We start from the raw sequence: 20,719 nt of genomic DNA, 5'->3' as shown, positions 1-20,719 counted from the left end.
GATTTCCAAGAGCCCTGCCGGGATTCTGGAAAAGGGTGTGGTGCTTGGATGTCTCCCGGGGACTGAGAGAGGGAGGGAAGAATGAAAGGCCAAGTGGACTGGGCTACGGAGGAGGGGGACTGGGCATTTGGAAAGAGTTCTTCTTCTAGGAGGATGGGGCCCTGCGGGAAGGCACCAAGGCCAGCGGGCAGCAGCTCAGCCAGCAAGGGGCAGCATCCAGGCGAATGCAGCTGGCGAGGTGGGTGGGGCAGAAGGGCACAACCTGTGAAGAAACAGCAAAGGGTCTCTGTTGAGCAGGCAGGGATCTGAGGTGGGGGGAAAAGTGGCTAAAGTGGTATAGGGAAAGACTGGGCAGGCCGGGATGGATAGCGCTAACAGCCTTCCCATAAGAAAGCAGAAAGAAGCCAGCCCTGGAAGGGTGTCTGGGATGCGGCTGGGGCGAGGGTGTGGTCTGGAAGGGGAGGGGCTGCGTGTGCGGCCTGCGATGCAGAAAACGAGCCTCGGCCTGGCAGCTTTCGGGAAAGGGTAAGGGTGTCTTGTCGCCTGCGCCGAGGCCCGCGTCTCACCTGTAGGAGCTGCTCACCGCGCTCGCCACCTCCTCGCGGATTTGCCTGTTGAGGGCGTCCGCCGCTGCACGCCCCTTGCCACCCTCGGGGACAGCGGCCTGGACCTGGGCCTGGGCTGCGGGCAGCGGCGTCTGCTCCGGCCCCTGCCCCTCGGCGCGACGCAGCATCCAGGCGGGCCCGGGCTTCCTGCGTGTGTCGCGCTCATCGGCACCGGAGGGCTTTCCGGCTGCGAGGCCACCCGCTCCGCCAGGGGTCGCCTCCTGCTCCTGGGCCTCGGCGGCGGCCTGCGCGGGCCAGCGCTCCTGGCTCTGCGGCCGGCGCTTGGACGCCCCGAGAATTGGCACCGAAGCCTGGGAGGTCGCGGGGATCTGCACGGGCTTGGGAATCCACGGGTGGTCTCCGCGGCGCGGCAGCGGCCAGGCGCGGAAGTCCTTCTGGTACTGGGTCTCGCGCTCGAAGGGCGCGTCGGAAGGCTGGTACTCGCTGCGCGGCCGGCAGCTCGGCTCGGGCCGCTGCACCTTCCAGGCGCGGTAGTCCTGACGCATCACCGAGTCCGCGGGGCCCGCGCTGGAGGCGGAGCCGGAGGCCGGGCCGGGGCCGGGCCCGCTCCGGCCGGGGGCAGCCGGCGCCTCGCGTTCGCCGCTAGGCCCCGGCGCCGGCCCCGTTGCCCGGGCAACTGCATCCAACTCGCCCTGGGCCGGCTGCGTCTCTATGGCGACCGCCCGCGCCGAGGGGGGTGCGTGCGCCGGCTGCGCCTGCTGCTGCGGCGGCGGCGGCTGCGGCGGGGCGCTCGGGGCCTCGGTGGCCTCCGAGTACTTGGTGAAAACCAGCGGCACAGCGATGTCCGCCTTGTCCAGCTGGTTCCAGAAGCGGGCGATGCAGCAGGCCCGCGTGATGCACGGCCACGCCATGATGCTAGCTGCAAAGCTGGCCCTCCCTCTTTCTTTTTTGTGGTTCTAAAGCAAGTCTCTAATCTTACTTCAGTCCCTTGGCCCTCGACCAGTCGCTAATCTGGTTCCCACTGTTTTTCCCTCGGTGGCCTGAGCTACCTCGGTCTCCTCCCTCGGAGAGCACCCAGGAAGGTCAAGCTATCACTGAGATAAAGTCCATAAAGTCCCCCGATTACCGGCTGCAAACGCCTCCGGGAGCCGCCTGCAAAGGTCTTGGGAGAGCTGTCGGCTGCGGGCACCGATGGTTGAGACACAAGGCGTTCCCGAGTCCCCGGGCGAGGGCGTCTGGGTCGCGCCCCTCCCTGCTGTGGCGGCGGCGCGCAGACCCCGGCCAAGCGAGGCGACGCGAGGCGAGGTGGCTGCGGGCTTAAGCCATGGCGTAGAGGAAAGGCCGAGGAGTGTGGCTTTCGGGTCCACGAACGAGGCTCTATTTTCCTACTCCGAGGCGTCCCGTCGCAGCCGGCCACCTAGCAGGCAGGGCTCGGAGGCGATCACCTCCAGCGGAGACCGAGCATTGCTGCAGCAGCTGCTCCCAATGATGCTGCAGCCACTGCCGCTGCCGTCTCTGCTGCAGGGAAGCGGCCCCACCCTTATCTACGGCTCGGCAGGGGGAAAAAAAATCCAGGAAAGATGCTGAGAGAAAGCGCGCTGCAGAAAAAAATCACCTGCTGTCGTCAGCGCGCGCTGCTGGGAGCTCGCCCTCGCTCTTTCCCCTCCCCCCTCGGCTCTGGCAGCTCCTCCCTCCTCAGCTCCTAGGCAACAGCAGAATCTGGGGCCTAGGTGGGTTCTAGTCCCAGCCTGGTGACTGACGTGCTGTCCTCATGCCGGTCGCCTCCCCTCCGGGAGCCTGAGGCTCCTGTTTTGTAAAATAGGGCCAATCGCGGAGGTGGGGGGATTCGGTTTTTAAAATATGAAGGATATCCCTAGTGAAATGTCTGTCCCAGAATAGATGCTTTTTAAAGAGAAAGCTGGTGTTATTGGCCAGTTACTAGGCGGGATTGGCTAGTAACTCGGTTTGGCTGACTCCTGATCCAAGCACTTGCTAGTCATGCACAAACCTTGTTCAGATGTGTGGGGATGTGAGTCCCCAGGCTGGTGGTGCGGTCGCCGTTCCTTTTTTAGAGGTCTTTTAGGGGAAAGGTGTCTTAGAGCTGCCCAAGAGCTACCAGCCCCTATTCAGCCCAGGGGCCACACTGGGGAGAGACATGGAAAAGAACATTCCTGGAAGGGACCTAAGTGTGGAGATTGGGGGCAGAAAGGAAACAAGGGGACAGACTCCTAGGGCAGGGTGGGTCCTGATGCAAAGGGACATTCTGGCATGTTCCTGACCCCTGGCTTTTGCTCTTCCTCTACCTAAGAGGCACGGTAGATCTTGGAGTTAGTCAGGCTTGATTAAGCTCTGACACTTACTATCCGTGTCACTTGGGCAAGTTGGATCATCCCTGGGCCTCAGTAGCTTCATTTATAGAATGGAGGAAATGATAGTTACCTCCAAGTGATTTGCTGAAGATAGTTAAGGTCTCAGAGTGGAAGCTTTGAGTCAAATCAAATCCACAGTGATTCAAATTCTGGCTTTTACATTCCTTAGCTGTACGGCCATGGACATATCACTGCACCTTTATGGTCTTTTATCTGTGAACAGGGGTACCAATTCTGAACTTGCAAGATTGTTGTGAGAATTAAAATGAGATATATATATATATATATATATATATATATATATATATATATCTCCATGCTCAGCACAGAGCCTTATGTGGGGCTCCATCCCATGACTGTGAGATCATGACCTGAGCCAAAATCAAGAGTTGGACACTTAACCGACTGAGCAACCTGGACATCCCTAAAATGAGATATTGCACTAAAAATGCTTACCACAACATCTGGCATACAGCAATGGCTCAGTGAGTGGTAGCTATTGGTAGTCAAAGGACCCACCCAGGAAACCCTAGGTGGAGCTTCCCAAGCAGGCCAGCCACTTGGACATCTTCTCCAGGAAGACCTCTTGTTTTTCTAAATACTTTGGCCTCTTCTTCATGGCCCCCCATTTATGTCTCCTATACTGTGTTCTACTGTCTATCCCTAGCAACATTCACTGGTCTTCATCTCTGCTTCTCTCCAAGATAGGTAGAGTTTTCAGCATCAAGTAAGCTGGGGCATTGGTGTTTCTGGGGAAGGAAGTCACTTATGTGTTTAGATTGGGAACTGACTGCAAAACGCAGCTGGTCTGTGTGTGTGTGTGTGTGTGTGTGTGTGTGTGTGTGTTTTAACCTTAGAATCAAACAGGATGAGAAGACAACTCTGATTAATCAATTACCTGTTGAACTTCCTCCTACTTGGGTCTTTGTCTTTTTATGATTTGATTTGAGTTCCGCAAATAATATGGTGCCTGGCACTGTTTTCCAGTCACTAGGAAATACATTTCTATAAACAACATAATCTGGTCTGACCCCCAGTTCTGCAGAACTCCCTGGGATTTGGTGCGTGTCTTTCCAATAATGATTTTCAAAGGGATTGGAAACTGGCAGGGGCTACTGAGAGTCATTGAGACTTTACCCTGCTTTCATTTAACAAGTCTAGTCTCCTGATGTCCACTCTGTGCCTTGGGCATTGTGGAACACAAACGAATTCTAGCTCCGAGGGAGCCCTCAATTAGAGGGGTGTGTTATGGGAGGACTGGGAGACAGACAAAATAAACAATTAGCAAGCAGTATGGTCAGCGTAACAGAGGTTCATTCATAAGGTGCTGAATGTATGACTAAGGAGAGATGAGTAGAAGCTCTCCTATCAGTATTGTAAGTAAGAGTATTCCAGGCAACTTCATCGTCAATATCACCTTCCACCTTCATTCATTTGGATTTTTAAACCACATTCAATGGTACAACTTTCTTGAACCATCCAGTACCTGATAGGATAGATAAATCTAATGGTTACCTGTTTCTGTTGCTTGCTCAGCATCCATTCTGATGACAGCAGCACCTCATTATTTGTCTGTTGGGGACCACTTCTTTCTGACTTTCAGTTCCCATGGTTGGCATAGGATTAACCCTACTTGATCCACCTTCCAGAGATGACTATGTGACCCACCCCTATTTACCAGGGCACTGCATCCCCATGGCCAAAGTGACTAGTTTATGATGGACATGTGATCCCCACTGGAGCAATTAGAGGAAATCCTAGACTTCAGTTGGAACTATTTGTAAGGAGCCACTCTCTCTCTCTCTCTCTCTTTTTACTGGAATTGCTAAAATGAGAGACCATTAGGATAATGTTGTTAGTGACCATCTTTGCCATCACTGGGGGAGCAGGGAGCCTGCTTGCCCAAGGTTGAAGCAAACACAGAGAAAGTTAGAAGAGGACACAGGATTCTGCTGATGCCTATGAAGACTGCAACTTACTCCCCAAAGCCCATTCTCACCTTCTTCCCATAACAGAAGCCTCCAAGTTTTAGGTGGGCTCTTGGTCACCCAGCAAAAGACTACATTTCCCAGGCTCCTTTGCAACAAAGAGCAATCATAGGTACTTGCAAGTCACTTCCTTAAAAGAAGTTGCTTGTGTTCAGTTTCATCTTTCTCCCTTCCCATAGGGTAGAGTGTGGACATGGTAGAGGTGAACTATCATCTAGGTAGTTGAGATGATTATGATATGGTGGTTAAGAACATTCTGGTGCCAGGATTTAACCCTAGGTAGGGGAGGGTAGAAGAAGCAGATAGAAGAAAACTATCTGGGGTGACCTCATAGGATGGAGCTGCCTAACAGCCTTAGACCACTTCATTGCTTCTGGAATGTTACGTGAGAAAGAAATAACACTTCTCTCTTGTCTGAACCACTGCTTTGAAGGTGTCTATTTTAGTATATTAGTCATTTGAGGATCTGGCCATGCTTAAACTAACTTGAGGAATAAGAAAACAGCATGGAACTAAAATGCTGGAGAATAATATCACGTCTGATGGGAGGGAGTGATCAGATTTCAAGTATTCTAAAGTCCTTTTATGTTTGTAAGGAGAGATACTGATTAAATCATTAACCTAAAATGGTTGTCAACTTAAAAATGCACATTAAAAGAAAGAAACGGAGTGGGGGGTACCTGGGTGGCTCAGTCAGTTAAGCATCCGACTTTGGCTCAGGTCATGATCCTGCAGTTTGTGATTTTGGGCCCCACATCAGGCTCCGCACTGACAGTGCAGAGCCACTTGGGATTCTCTCCCTCTCTGTTTACTCCTCTCCCACTAGCACACTCTCTACCTCTCTCAAAATAAATAAATAAACTTAAAAAATAAATAAAATAAATAAAAGTAAAAGAAAGAAAAGAATATAGAAAACTTCATCAAGAGCAGAAAAAGGGTAAAAATTAGCAAAGAAGAAACATGGCAAATAGCAAATACAATATAAAGTGGTAGAAATATTTTTAAATATATTAGTGATTGAGGTAAATGTAAATAATCAAAATTTTCTGGTTACAAGACAGAGAATGTCAGATTGGAGAAAAACACAAAACAAAGCAAAAGGCGACCAGACATTGTTTTCAAGAGACATAATTAAAACATACTGACATAAACATGGGGGGAAACCTGATGGGAAAAGATATAGTAAAAACATACTAACCAAAAGGAAGTTGTACAATTATATTACAATTAAACAAACAATGCTTCTAAATTGACTCATGAGTTTAAAAAGAAATTAGAGGGGCTCCTGGGTGGCTCAGTTGCTTAAGCATCCGACTTCAGCTCAGGTCATGATCTCACGGTCTGTGAGTTCGAGCCCCACATCGGGCTCTGTGCTGACAGCTCAGAGCCTGGAGCCTGCTTTGGATTCTGTGTCTCCCTCTCTCTCTACCCCTCCCCCACTTGCACTCTGTCTCTCTCTCTCAAAAAAAAATAAATATTAAAAAAATTTTTTCAAAAGAAATTATAACGGATACTAGAAAATAATCAGAACTGAAAGAAAATGAAAACACTGCATATCAAAGTTTATGGGCTGCAGCTAAAAACAATATTCACAGAGAAATTTATAACCTAAATACATACTTTAGAAACAAATACTATTAAAAAATACTCTAGTGATTAAATTCAAGAAGTTAGAGACAGTACAGAACAAACCAAAGAAAGGAGAAGGGGGAAAAAAAATAAAGAAAATAGCAAGGTAATTAAATATGTAATGACCATACATTGGAGACTGTCAAAAAATCCAAAAGCTTCTTCCTTAACATAAACAAATCTCTGACAGGCTTATCCAGAAACAAAAACAAACAAGCAAAAAAGAAGTCACACACCAACAATTTTTAGGATTGTAACAGGAAAGACAGTTGCAAATATAGCAGATATTTAAAGAATGGTTGGCCAGAATTACTCTTAGCTGATAAATTTGAAAAAACTTACGCAGTAGCTAATTTCCAGGCTTGCCTACAATTGTCTTGACTTCCTGGTGGCCACAGCTTTGTGAAGTCCTCTCCCACATTGACTAGAGCTGACCTGTGTAACCAGTAGGATATCATGAAAATGATGGCATGTGACTTTCAAAACTGGGTCAAAAAAGACTGTGGTTTCACTTTGTTCTCTCTTGGATCACTCACTCTGGGGGAGCCAGTCCCATACTGTGATGATACCCAAGCAACTCCATGGAGAGCTCCACATGGTGAGGAACTGAGGCCTCACCCTCTCAGCCATATGAGTGACCCAAATTAGGAGGGAATCTTCTAGACTCACTCAAAGGTTCAAAGGATGGCGACCCTGGCTGACATCTTGACTGCAACTTCATGGGAGACCTTGAACCCAAAGCACCCAGCTCGTCATTCCTGACTAGGAATCCAGGAATCTGACCACAGAAACTATGTGAGATAAATATTTCTTGTTGTTGAAAGTGCTAAGTTTGGGGGTAATTTATTTTAACTGAGTTATATGTATTTATTTTAAGTAGACTTTATTTTTTAGAGAAGTTTTAGGTTCACAGCAAAATGGAGCAGAGACTACAGAGAGTTCTCATTTCCCCTCCTCCCACACCCACACAGCTTCCCTCACTGTCAACAACCTATCCCAGAATGGTACATTTATTATGATTGGTGAGCCCACATTGATGCTACATCACCCAAAGTCCACAGTCTACATTAGGCTTTACTCTTGGTGTTCTACCTTCTATGGGTTTTGACAAAGGTTCAATAACATGTATCCACCATCATAGTACCACACGAAATATCTTTACTGCCTAAAAAAAAAATCCTCTCTGCTCTGCAGATTCATCCCCCTCTCCCTCTAACCCCTGGCAACCAGTGATCTTGGATTTGTCTTTAGTACTATCTCCATGGTTTTACCTGTTCCAGAATGTCATTGGGATCGTACAATATATATAGCCTTGTCAGCTTGGCTTCTTTCACTTAGTAATGTACACTTTTTGTTAATGTTTACTTATTTTTGAGAGACAGAGAAAGCACTAGCAGGGGAGGAGCAGAGAGAGAGGGAGACACAGAATCCAAAGCAGGCTCCAGGCTCCGAGCCGTGAGCACAGAGCCCGACACGGGGCTCGAACTCACAGACTGCGAGATCATGACCTGAGCTGAAGTCAGATGCTCAACCGACTGAGCCACCCAGGTGCCCCAGTAACATACATTTAAGTTTCCTCCGTGTCTTTCTATGGCTTGATAGCTCCTTTCTTTTTAGTACTAAATAATGTTTCATTCGATACACCACAGTTAATTATCCATTGACTTACTGAGGGATCTCCTGGCTTCCAAGTTCTGGAACTATAAATAAAACCGCTATAAATATCTGTGTACAAGTGTTTGTACTGACATAGATTTTCAACTCCTTTGAGTAAATTCGAAGGAGCATGATTACTGCAGCATACGATAAGACTATATTTAGTTTTGTAAGAAACCACTCCACTGACTTCCAAAGTGGGTGTACCATTTGCATTCCCACCTGCAATGAGTGAGAGTTCCTGTTGCTCTACATCCTTACCAGCATTTGGTGACGCCGGGGTTCCGCATTTGGGTCATTCTAATCCGTGTGTAGTAGTATTTCATTGCTGTTTGAATTGCATTTACCTAATGACATACGATGTGGAGCATCTTTTCTCGTGCCCATTTACCATTTGTACATTTTCTTTGGTGAGGTGTCTGCTCTGGTCTTCTGCCTGTTTTTAATCAGATTGTTCATTTTCTTACGGTGAGTTTTGAGAATTCTTACTGTATTTTGGGTAATAGTCCTTTAGCAGATACACCTCTTGCAAATATTTTTCACGGTTTGTGGCTTGTCTTCTCATTCACTTGATGGTGTCTTTTGCAGAGAAGAAGTGTTTAATTTTAATGAAATCCAGCTTATTGATTTCTCCTTTAATGGATTGTGCCTTTGGTGTTACAACTAAAAAGTCACTGCTGGGGGGCGGCTGGATAGCTCAGTTGGTTAAGTGTCAGACTCTTGATTTCAGCTCAGGTCATGATCTCGTGATTGTGAGGTGGAGCCCCACACGGAGCCCCACATAGAGACCCTGTGTTGGGCTCCATGTTGGCTCCATGTCCGGCTCCCCACTGGGCCACTGGGCATGGAGCCTGCTTGAGATTCTCTCCCCCCCTCCCCCATCCCTCCCCTGTTCATGCTCTTTCTCTCTCTCTCAAAAGTAAATAAAAATTTAAAAACTTAAAAGTCACTGCCATACCCAAGATCGTGTAGATTTTCTCCTATGTTATCTTCTAGGAGTTCTATTGTTTTGCATTGTACATGTAAGTTTATGATCATTACGTTGTGTGACAGCCTAGTGTCTAGATTTTTTTTTATCATATAGATGTCTAGTTGTTCCAGCACCATTTGTTGAAAAGACTTTTTCTTCACTGTATTGCCTTTGCTCCGTCAAAGATCAGTTGACTATATTCATGTCGCTCTATTCTTGAGTACTCTATTCTGTCCCTTGATCTATCTGCCTGTTCTTTCACCAGTACTATGCTGTCCTGATTACTGTAGCTTTATAGTAAGTCCTGACATCAGGTAGCATCGGCCCTCCAATTTTGTACTTTTCTTTCAGTATTGTGTTAGCTATTCTGAGTCTTTTGCCTCTCCATATAAACCTTAGAGTTGGTTTATTGATATCCACAAAATAACTTGCTGGGATTTTGATTGGGATTGCATTGAAGTTTGGGGGTGATTTATTATTCAGCAAGAGACAACTAACCCACCAAGGGGAAAGAAGGAATTCTTAGGAAAAAAATATATCTTACTAAAATTGATTTAAAAAGGAATAGAAAACTTGAGTAGTTCAAGAAATTGAATCAGTTGCTAAAAATATACCTATAAAGGAAAACCAAACAAGATAAAACAAAATATGTGATCTATTTGATTTTACAGGTGAGTCTCACAAAACTCATAGAGCAGACAATCTGTATGTTATGCAAATTATTCCATTAAGCAGAAAAAAGGGAAACTTCCCATTCCAGTTTAGAAAGTCAATATGATAGATGTACCATGACAAACTAGACAGGAACAATAAGAAGAAAAATTAGAGGCCAAACATAGATATAAAAATCTTAAATAAATTGTTAGCAAACAGTTCAGAATTGTACATAAAAATTATGATTTATCAGTTTTAAGTAATGTTTGTCCACAAATGAACACTGGTTTAATAATAAAATCTGTAGAAATAATACTACATGTTAACAAATTCAGTAGAAACATCATACAACAGGGGTACCTGGGTGGCTCAGTCAGTTAAGTGTCCAACTTTTGATTTCAGCTCAGGTCATGATCGCACAGTTCGTGAGTTTGAGCCCCACAATGGTCTATGTGCTGACAGCGCAGAGCTTGCTTGGGACTCTCTCTCTCTGCATCTACCCTGTTTGCTCTCTCTCTCTCTCTCAAAATAAATAAACTTAAAAAAATATTTTAAATAAAAAGGAAACACATAACCATTTCAAATAGATGTATTTTGAAAAACATGATAAAAGTTGACACCCATTAATTAATTTTAAAAATTCTTAGCAAGGTAGAACTTTCTATTATGTCAAAGGATAGGTATCAAAAACCTACTAGAAATAGTATATTTTAAAATATTCACAGTATGATCTTGATCTTTTTGTACTTGAGGGCTGATTTGTGTCCCAGTATGTGGTCTATTCTGGAGAACATTCCATGTGCACTAGAGAAGAATGTATATTCCTCTGCTTTAGGATGAAATGTTCTGAATGTATCTATTATGTCCATCTAGTCCAGTGTGTCATTCAAAGCCATTGTTTCTTTGTTGATTTTTTTATTAGATGATCTATTGCTGTGAGTGGAGTGTTGAAGTCCCCTAGTATTATGGTATTACTATCAATGAGTTTCTTTATGTTTGTGATTAATTGATTTATATATTTGGGTGCTCTCACATTTGGTGCATAAACGTTTACAATTGTGAGGTCTTCTTGGTGGATAGACCCCTTGATTATGATATAATGCCCTTTTGCATCTCTTGATACAGTCTTTATTTTAAAGTCTAGATTGTCTAATATAAGTATGGCTACTCCGGCTTTCTTTTGTTGACCATTAGCATGATAGATGGTTCTCCATCCCCTTATTTTCAATCTGTGGGTGTCTTTAGGTCTAAAGTGGGTCTCTTGTAAACAGCATATAGATGGATCTTGTTTTATTATCCATTCTGTTAAACTATGTCTTTTGATTGGAGCATTGAGTCCATTGACGTTTAGAGTAAGTACTGAAAGATATGAATTTATTGCCATTTATGTTGCTTGTAGAGTTGGAGTTTCTGGTGGTGTTCTCTGGTCCTTTCTAGTCTTTGTTGTTTTTGGTATTTATTTATTTATTTATTTTCATCTTTTCTCCCCTCAGAGAGTCCCCCTTAAAATTTCTTGCAGGGCTGGTTTAGTGGTCACAAACTCCTTTAATATCTGTTTGGGAAACTTTTTATCTCTCCTCCTATTTTGAATGATAGCCTTGCTGGATAAAGAATTCTTGGTTGCATATTTTTCTGATTCAGCACATTGAATATATCCTGTCACTCCTTTCTGGCCTGCCAAGTTTCTGTGGATAGGTCTGCTGCAAACCTGATCTGTCTTCCCTTGTAGGTTAAGGACTTTTTTTCCCTTGCTGCTTTCATGATTCTCTCCTGGCCTGAGTATTTTGTGAATTTGACTATGATATGCCTTGTTGATAGTCGGTTTTTGTTAACTCTAATGGGAGTCCTCCATGCTTCCTGGATTTTGATGTCTGTGTCTTTCCCCAGGTTAGGAAAGTTTTCTGCTATGATTTGCTCACATAACCCTTCTACCCCTATTCCTCTCTCTTCCTCTTCTGGGACCTCTATGATTCTGATGTTGTTCCTTTTTAATGAGTCACTGGTTTCTCTAATCCTTAAATCGTGCTCTTTTGCCTTAATCTCCCTTTTTTCTTCTGCTTCATTTTTCTCCATAAGTTTGTCCTCTATATCACTGATTCTCTGTTCTACCTCATCCATCCTTGCTGCTGTGGCATCCATTAGGGACTGCAGCTCAGGTATAGCATTTTTTTACTTCATCCTGACTAGCTTTTACTTCTTTTATCTCTGCAGAAAGGGATTCTAATCTAGTTTTGACTCCAGCTAGTATTCTTATTATCGTGATTCTAAATTCTGGTTCATACATCTTGCTTGTATCTGTATTGGTTAAGTCCCTAGCTGTTGTTTCTTCCTGCTCTTTCTTTTGGGGTGAATTCCTTCATTTCATCATTTTGAAGGGAGAAAAGGAATGAATGAGGTAAAAAAAATTAAAATTAAAACACACACACACTCGAATAAATGATGCTAGATGCTAGGTGTGTTTTGGTCTGGGTGTTGAAATGGGCTTGATAGATTAGAGAAAAAAGGGAAATAAAAAAAGTAAATCGTTTGAAAATTTGAAAATCAAATACCCTGAAGTAGACTAAAATGACATAATGGAAGTAAAAAAAGTTTGAAAAAATTTACACAAAAGTAAAAAATATAGTAGAAAAAAATTAAAGAAAAATATTTTTAATAAAAATTGAAAATAAAAATGAATTTTTTCTCTTTCTGTATTCAAGAAAAAGAAAAGATACAAAAAAGAGAAAAAAGAAAAAAGGAAGAAAGAAATAAAATTGAATAGATGGACCAGTGAACAGACTGAAATACGTCTGAAATTACTTCGTTTCCCCAGAAGTCAAACTATGAAGCACTTTAGAGTCCATAAACTAAGCAGGCAGAGAGACTTGGTTCCTGAAGAGTGAGGTTGGCCCAGTTGGGCGGCACTTAGTGTAATGGCTCCTTTCTCCACTAGATGGCGCTGCTTAGCTTACTAGGGTGGATTGTTGTGGTGCTTGTAGGTGTGTAGGCACATGCGCGGGAGCGGTGAAAATGGCATCACCCAGCTACCCAGTCTCTAGTATCGAAACTCTGTTCTCCCGGATCAGCAATCACACACCCATCCTTTGTATTCGGCTTCCATCCACTCCCCGCTTTTACACAGACCGTGACCAAGCCCCAGGCAGCACCTCCTTCCTGAGTTTTATCTCAGAGGCGGCTGTTTTTCCCGACCCCTTACGTCTGAGGGACTGCGGCTTTGACTGTTCTGCCCCTCTGTGGGAGGGTCTCACTGAGTAATGCCCGAATGCCAGCCGCACCCAGGAACGTTTGCATGTCCGTGCTGCTGCCGATGCCCAGAGATTGCGCCCAAGAAAAAGTTCGTGAGATAGTGTAGCTGCAGCATTTCAGGGATTACGGAAAATCTCAACACACATCTGGCACCAGGCCTCACCCTTAACAACCTTGTTCCAGCACCAGTGGATGTGATTGCTCTCCGGAGTCCACTGGGGCCTTGCCTTTGGGGGACCCACACAGCCTCTACCAGGTGTCCTCCCATCAGGGAACTGCCTCTCCCTGTGTGGCCTGAAGAATCCCAGATTTCACTCTGCTCCTGGGGATTCGCCCTTCCCACCAGAACACCGCCAGGTATTGAGCTGTGGAGTTTCAGACTCTGCTCCCCCTGTGTATAGAGTCTTAATGGAATTTAAACCCTTTCCTTTCTCCCTTTTTAGTTCAGTCCCTGCAGCTGTTTCCACTTTTCCACTTTCTCTCCAGCTGCTTTTGGGGGGAGGTGCTTTTCCCATATTCTCCACCCCCCCATCTCCGTCCTCTCTCTGCACACAAAAGCTGCTCCCTGCCCTCCGTGGCTTCTCTCTCCCCCAGTTCACCTCTCCCCACCATGTACCTGCTGAATTCTGTGATTCAAGTTGTGCATATTGTTGTGTTAATTCTCAGATCAGTTTTCTAGGTGTGCAGGATGGTTTAGTGTTGATCTGGCTGTATTTCATGGATGCGAGACACACAAAAAGCTTCCATGCTGTTGCGCCATCTTGGGTCCTCCCCTAGAAATAGTATATTTTAAGGTGAAATGCTGGAAGCCTTCCCTATCTTCAGGAACACAACCAGAGGACAGTTGCTCCCAGTCATAAAGGATGGGTAGGAAGGTCCAATTCATTTGGATTTCCAGTTATGAAGCTAGGTGAGATTTAGAAACAAATACCTCAGTGTTTTTCCTATGACTGGTATGACCACAGAAACAGGAATTATACCAGAATCATGAAGTCTTTGAATCTTGGAATCAGAATAAAAGAATGAGAATCTTAGAATCGTAAACCATATATTTGAAATCCTAGAGTCTCAGAATAATTGAATGATACAGTCTTAGAATCCTAGAATAAATGAATGTTAAAATTTCTAGAGTCTGGGAATAATTGAATATGTTCTGAGTCTTTTTTTTTTTTAACTTATGTTTCGGGCTGAAAAATTCTTCCTTATATTGAGCCAAATTAGGAATTCTTGCAATTTTCATCTTGCCTTGAGACCACAGATGACAGCATTTTAAAGTCATATTTAAAAACCACCATTATATCCCCCGATCTTCTCTTCTCAGGATGAATATTCCCAATTTCTTCATTTAGTATAATACGTAAATATTGTAATAAAGCCAAATACTTTGAGACTCTGTAGATCTCCTGTGACTCATCAAATTTTCATCTACTAGTTTTAACAACTATTGATGGTTGTTCCCTGAGACAATTATTACTGTGATGTTTGCCAAATAGTGATTTTCTAACTCCATTATTCCTTCTTCTTTTATTAGTTGGCATCATTGTTCACACCAGGGTGGGTTCATGAATTCTTACTTTTTTTCAATGGTTTTCATCCATGACTATCACTTTTTATTTTGATGCTCAGATTGTTCCATTATTTTCCCCCCTTGGTGATGGCCCTGCAGCTCCCTTATTGTTTTTAAGTTTATTTATTTTAGAGAGAGAGAGGGAGAGAGAATCACAAGCAGGCCAGCGCAGAACCCAACATGGGGCTGAAGCCCACAAAACTGCAAGATCATGACCTGAGCTGAAACCAAGAGTTGGATGCTTAACTGACTGAGCCACCCAGGGGCCCCAACACAGGCACATCTTAAGTTCCATAGTGAACACACACGCTGCCTTCCTTCCTCCAATATTCCCACCATATGGAAGATGGTGTGGATGCATGTTTTTGTGCATTTATTAATACACATGTACCTATACTCAATGTGTATTTAACATTAAATAAATAAGTTAAATTCATGTGTATTAAACATTTATGTATCTGGCATTTTTTTTTGAATGGTATCAAACTTGATGATACCCTTAAATGTGCCTTTTTCCCTGGCCAATTGGAATTCAAGATTCAGCCATGTTGATACATTTAGAGCTAGTTAGGCCATCTTAACTGCTCTCTAGTGGGCTGTTGTATGATAAACCATTTTTTAAAAATCTACTTTTCCACTGAGAAATAGTTACATTGTTTCCATTTTTTTTATCTATTGCAAATAGTACAACATATTTTTCCTTATGTGTGTCTCCATAGCCCATGTGAGAGCATTTCTCTCTGGTTAATAATCCAGAAGTAAAATTTCTGGGCCATCCAATATATGCCTCTTCCAATATATGCAAAAACCACTTGCTCTCCAAAGTGATTATGCAAATTTTCACTCCCCCCTGTGATATGTGAGAGTTCCTGTTTCTCAACATCCTCACCAATATTTGGAATTACTAGACTTTTAAGCTTTTGCCAGCCTGGTAGGTAGAAATGTTAAATTATGAGTGCTTAAATTTGGATACTAGTGAGGTTAAGTATCTTTTCATGTGCTTATTGCCTATTGGGAGTTTTTGTGTATTGCCTGTTCATGTCCTTTGCCAATTTTCTGTTAGGTTGTTTAAAGAATTATTTTATATGAATTCTTTAAATATCCTGCATATTAATCACAATATTATATGTATGCAAATAATATTATATGCTTGTATGTATGCTTATATGTATTGCAAATTTCTTCTCCCAGTGTGTGACTTAACTTTTAACCTCATTTATAGTGTATTTTGATATACATAGGTTTAAAGTTTTAAGGCAATCAGATGTGTTCATCAAATCAAAGTTTATGCTTTTTGCATCTTTAAGGGGCACATGTACCCCAATATTTATAGCAGTACTATCACAATAGCCAAATTATGGAAACAGCCCTAATGTCCTTTGACTAACAAATGGATAAAGAAACTGTGGCACATATATATGGCATGGATTACACAATGGACTATTACTCGGCAATCAAAAAGAATGAAATCTTGCCATTTGTAACAAGGTGGATGGAACTAGAATGTATTATGCTAAGTGAAAGAAGTCAGTCAGAGAAAGATAGATAACCATATGATTTCACTCATATGTGGAATTTAAGAAACAAAACAGATGAACATCAGGGAAGGGAAGGACAAATAAGGTAAGAGCAGAGAGGGAGGCAAACTGTAAGAGACTCTCAAATACAGAGAACAAACTGAGAGGTGCTGGAGGGGTGTTGTGTGGGGGGATGGGAATGAAGGAGGGCACTTGTTGAGATGAGCACTTGGTGTTATATGTAAGTGATGAATCCCTGACTTCTACTCCTGAAACCATTATTACACTGTATGTTAACTGACTTGGATTTAAATAAAAAATGTTTTTAAAAGGATGAAAAAAAAAACCCTCTTCCCTACTCTGATGTCAGTTATAAGGATATTCTCCTATACCACCTTTGAAAAGTTTTTGTCTCTAGATTTTCAATCCACCTTTTTCGTATGATGCAAAGTTGTGTGGCACACTAGCCTTCTGCCGTACTCTGTGCTGACTGTTCAAGGCCCGGATCCTGCTTCAGATTCTGTCTCTCTCTCTCTCTCTCTCTCTCTCTGCCCCTCCTCTACTTGTGTTCTCTTTCTCTCTCTCTTTCTCTATCAAAGATAAATAAATAAACATTAAAAAAAATACTCCCAGGATATTTCAATTCAGGTCCACAGGATACTTACTCACCTTTCTGGACTCCCTTGTAGCCAGAAGAGGTCAGGTGACATGGCTCTGCCCAATGAGGTGTAAGCAGAAGAGCCTTGGCGATTTCTACGAAAACATTGACTTAAGGGTCTTTTCCCTTCTACCTCCTTTCTTTCCTTCTCCTACTTCTCTTCTGAAAAATAGAAAGGCTAGAGGTTAATCACCCTTATGCCACCATGAGGTGACAATCTTAAAGACAGAAGCTGCAAGCTAAAGATGGTGGAGGGACAGACAGAAAGAACTTAGACCATTAATGACGTTGTGGGGCTGCTGCGCCCGTCTGCCTCTGGACTTTGTTGTTGATTTTCAAGTTTTATAATTTTTTTCTTCTGTATCTATTTAGAATTCTTGTTGTGAAAGAAGACAAATCCATTTTTGGTTAGGCTGCTTTCATGTGACTTATAACGGAATGCAAATCTCAATACAGAAAAGGACCTAGTTTTGTTTTGTTTTGTTTTGTTTTGTTTTTCCATATAAACACCCGATCCTTTTTTTTTTTTTTTGAATTTGCGTGAGTAAAGTTGACACACAATGTAACATTAGTTTTGTAGGTGCTCAGCATTGAAGTTCAACATCTCTATATGCTATGCTGTGTTTACCACAAATGGAGTTATTTTTTTTAAGCACATTTGAGGTTTATCTTTTCCTCACTGACTGATCCTGCTTCCTCTATATGACAAGTTTTCATAAGTATGTTCCTAAACGTTATATTCTATTTTGATTTATCTGTTTATTTACCCCTATGCCAATATTATAGTCTCAAATCATTGTAAGTCTTAATAGCTGGTAGGGTAAATCTTTCCTTCTCTTCCTCTTATTCCAGGATGTCATCTACTTGTTCGCAAAGAATTTTTTGAGCACCTACTAGGTGCCAGGCACCGCTCCAGGGTATGGAGTTGAACAAAATAGATAAACATCTCTATTGTCATGGAGCTTACATTCCGTTGGAACTTTTGCCCTTCATCCTTCTGTATTAATCTTTGAATCAGCTTGTCAAATTCTTTGAAAACTTTTCTGAAGCAAAAAAAGCCTTATGGAATGTTTTATGGAGTTGTATTGAATTTATTTAGTATTTAAGAAGAATTTCCATCTTGTGGATTTTGAGATTTACTGGCTCGTAAGATGGCAAAGCTCTCTGTTCTTGTATGTTCCTGGGTAATGGTTTTTGTTGTAACTGGAAATGGCATTTTCTTTTCTTTTTTATTTCTAAATAATTATAAACTTACAAGAAGTTGCAAAAATACTGCCAGGAGGCCTCTGTGGCCATCACCTAGCTTCTCCCAATGGCCACATCTCAAATAACTACAGTACATTATCAAAACAAGCGATTGTACTTTAATATCGTACAATTAACTAGACTGCAGACCTTACTTGGATTTCACCGGTGTTTGCACACACTCCTTTTTCACTATGCCTTCATGGATAGTCCTGTGACATTTTATCACATATTTAGATTTGTATAAACACCACTGCAATTAAGATATAGGACTGTACTGTCACCACAAAGGATCTGTCTCTCTCTCTTTTTTTGTTAAACGTTTGTTTATTTTTTGTGGGAGAGACAGAGTGCGAGTGGGGGAGGGGCAGAAAGAGAGGGAGACACCGAATCTGAAACAGGCTGTTAGCATAGAGCCCCACGTGGGGCTCCAACTCACGAACCACGAGATCATGACCTGAGCCGAAGTCAGATGCTTAACCAACTGAGTTGCCCAGGTGCCCCCAAGGATCTCTCTCTCTCTCGTTACCTCTTCATCATCACACCCTTGCCTGATTTCCCTGGTTTCCTTGGCAACCACTACTCTGGTCTCCATCTCTAAGCTTTTGATATTTCTGAAGGTCATACAGATGCAATCATAGAGTGTGGAACCTTTTCCTCTCAGCATAATTCCTTTAAGATGCACCTAAATTGTTACACACGTCAACAGTTTGTTCCTTCTTATTGCTGAGTATTATTCCATTGTATAGATAAGCCATATTTTGTTTAACCATTCACCCATGGAAGGACATCTGGGTTGTTTCCAATTTGGTATAAACTGGTATGAATAAAGCTGGTATGAACATGCACGTACTAGTTCTGTGAACACATTTTCGCTTCTCAGGAGTCATTTACAGATTGTATGGTAAGTGTATATGTAACTTTTTAAGAAACTGCTCTCTGTTTTCCAGAACAGCTCCACCATTTTGCTTTCCTACCAGCAGTGGATAAAAGACCCGGCTCCTTACTTCCTTGCCAGTATTTGGTATTATCATTTCTTTTTTATTTTAGCCATTCTAATATGCATGTAGTGATATCTCATCGTGGTTTTAATTTAGCATTACCCTAATGTCTAGGGATGTTGAACATCTTTTCATGTACTTCTCTGAACTGACATATTTTAAAATTACATCTTTTATTATAATGATACACAACAGGATGGTCGAATTTTTGCATGTATCGATCTCTATTTATCAACCATACTAAACTTTCTAATTAGTTATAATAGTTTATAGATGATCTTGAATTTATTGGTCACAAAAATTACAATTTTTGTCTTTCTTTCTTATTTATATCTCTCATTTCTTCCTCTTATCCAATGGTTCCTAATGCATCTCTAGAATTATTGTTCCTGACTTTAATGGGAATGTTTCCAATATTTCACCATTAAGTATGATGTTGATTTTTGGCACAAAATATTTAGGAACTATCCATTTGCTCCAATTTTACTAAGAAATTTTTCAAACATCAAGAATATATGGTGAATTTGTCAAATATCTTTTCAGTCTCTTCAGAGATGATCATGTCTTTGCCACTTTGATCTTTCAACCTATGTAATTATAATATAGCTTTTTTTGAGAGAGAGAAAGAGAGGCACAGAGAAAGGGGGGACAGAGGATCCAAAGGGGGTTCCATGCTGACAGCAGTGAGCCCGATATGGAGCTCGAACTCATGAACTGCAAGATCACCACCTGAGCCAAAGTCAGACGCTCAACGAACTGAGCCACCCAGGCGCCCCTATAATATAGCTCATTACTATTAAACCATTCTTGCCTTTTTGGTATAAGGTTAATTTGGTTGCAGTGTGTTGTTCTTTTAAAGTGCTTCATTATTCTATTCACTAAAATTTTAAAGATTGTTTTGTATTAGTACTTACAAATAAGCTTGGTTTGTTTCCTTTTTGCTGTGCCTTTTGGTCAGGATGGCCACCGATGCTATGATGACTTTACAAAAAGCATTTGGATGTTTTCCCTTTCTGTGCAAGGTAACAGTTTAAATGGAATTGGAGTTAACCCTTTCCTAATGACTCGAGATAACACACCTGTGAATCACTTGCACCTGGGGTGGGGGAGCTCTTTGCCTGCATGCCGGGGGGCGGGGGGTCATGTCATTCCCCTGCTTCAGATGTTTCAATGGCTTCCCATTGCTCTTGGAATAAAATCTGACTCCTTACTGGCCTTCAAGACCCTGCACGACCTGGTTCAGGTCTGTTAACACTTCATGTCATACAGTCTCCTGCTGTTCACTGCACTCCAGCCACATCTGGCCCCTTTCTGTTCCTGAAACACCCCAGGATTGTTCCAGCCCAGAAAGCTTTGCACTTGCTGATTCCTCTGCCTGGAATGCTCATTCGACTGTTATATTGAATGGCTTATTCTCATCCTTCAGGCCTTGCTTCGAACAAGCCCTCCCTCCCATCCTATTTAAAGTGAGGTCCCTTAATTCCCTTTCATCATTCTATGTTTCCTTACTGTATCATTCATTATGCTCTGTAATTGTCCTGTTAACTTTTTTACTTGCCTATTGTCTGCTATGCTATCTTCCACCCCACTGTTGACTCTGAGCTCCTTTGAGTTCTCTCGGAACCTTGCCTGTCTTATTCATAGTGCATAGCA

The 20,719-nt window shown here is 42.7% G+C and overlaps 1 protein-coding gene across 12 annotated transcripts in view; it reads right to left on the bottom strand.

Annotated features, from left to right (window-relative positions):
- MAP6 (microtubule associated protein 6) overlaps positions 1 to 20,719 on the bottom strand; it is a 159,447-nt gene that overhangs the window by 73,556 nt on the left and 65,172 nt on the right. For 9 of the 12 annotated variants that reach the window (XM_042959105.1, XM_042959111.1, XM_042959112.1 and 6 more), the window contains 4 exons: positions 16,832 to 16,982; positions 6,895 to 6,987; positions 3,006 to 3,148; positions 567 to 2,164 (listed from right to left, as the gene is read on the bottom strand). In XM_042959105.1, coding sequence (XP_042815039.1) covers positions 567 to 1,477 — 911 coding nt within the window. In that variant the 5' untranslated portion in view covers positions 1,478 to 2,164; positions 3,006 to 3,148; positions 6,895 to 6,987; positions 16,832 to 16,982. Of the gene's footprint in view, positions 1 to 566; positions 2,182 to 3,005; positions 3,149 to 6,894; positions 6,988 to 13,694; positions 13,720 to 16,831; positions 16,983 to 20,719 lie in introns of those variants that run through there. The other 3 variants (XM_042959106.1, XM_042959109.1, XM_042959114.1) reach the window with 3 other exon arrangements.

The sequence above is a fragment of the Panthera tigris genome, chromosome D1 (genome assembly GCF_018350195.1).
Source record: "Panthera tigris isolate Pti1 chromosome D1, P.tigris_Pti1_mat1.1, whole genome shotgun sequence".
NCBI classification, from domain to species: domain Eukaryota; kingdom Metazoa; phylum Chordata; class Mammalia; order Carnivora; family Felidae; genus Panthera; species Panthera tigris.
Note: the sequence above shows the minus strand (reverse complement) of the source record. Positions and strands in the feature narration are given on the sequence as shown.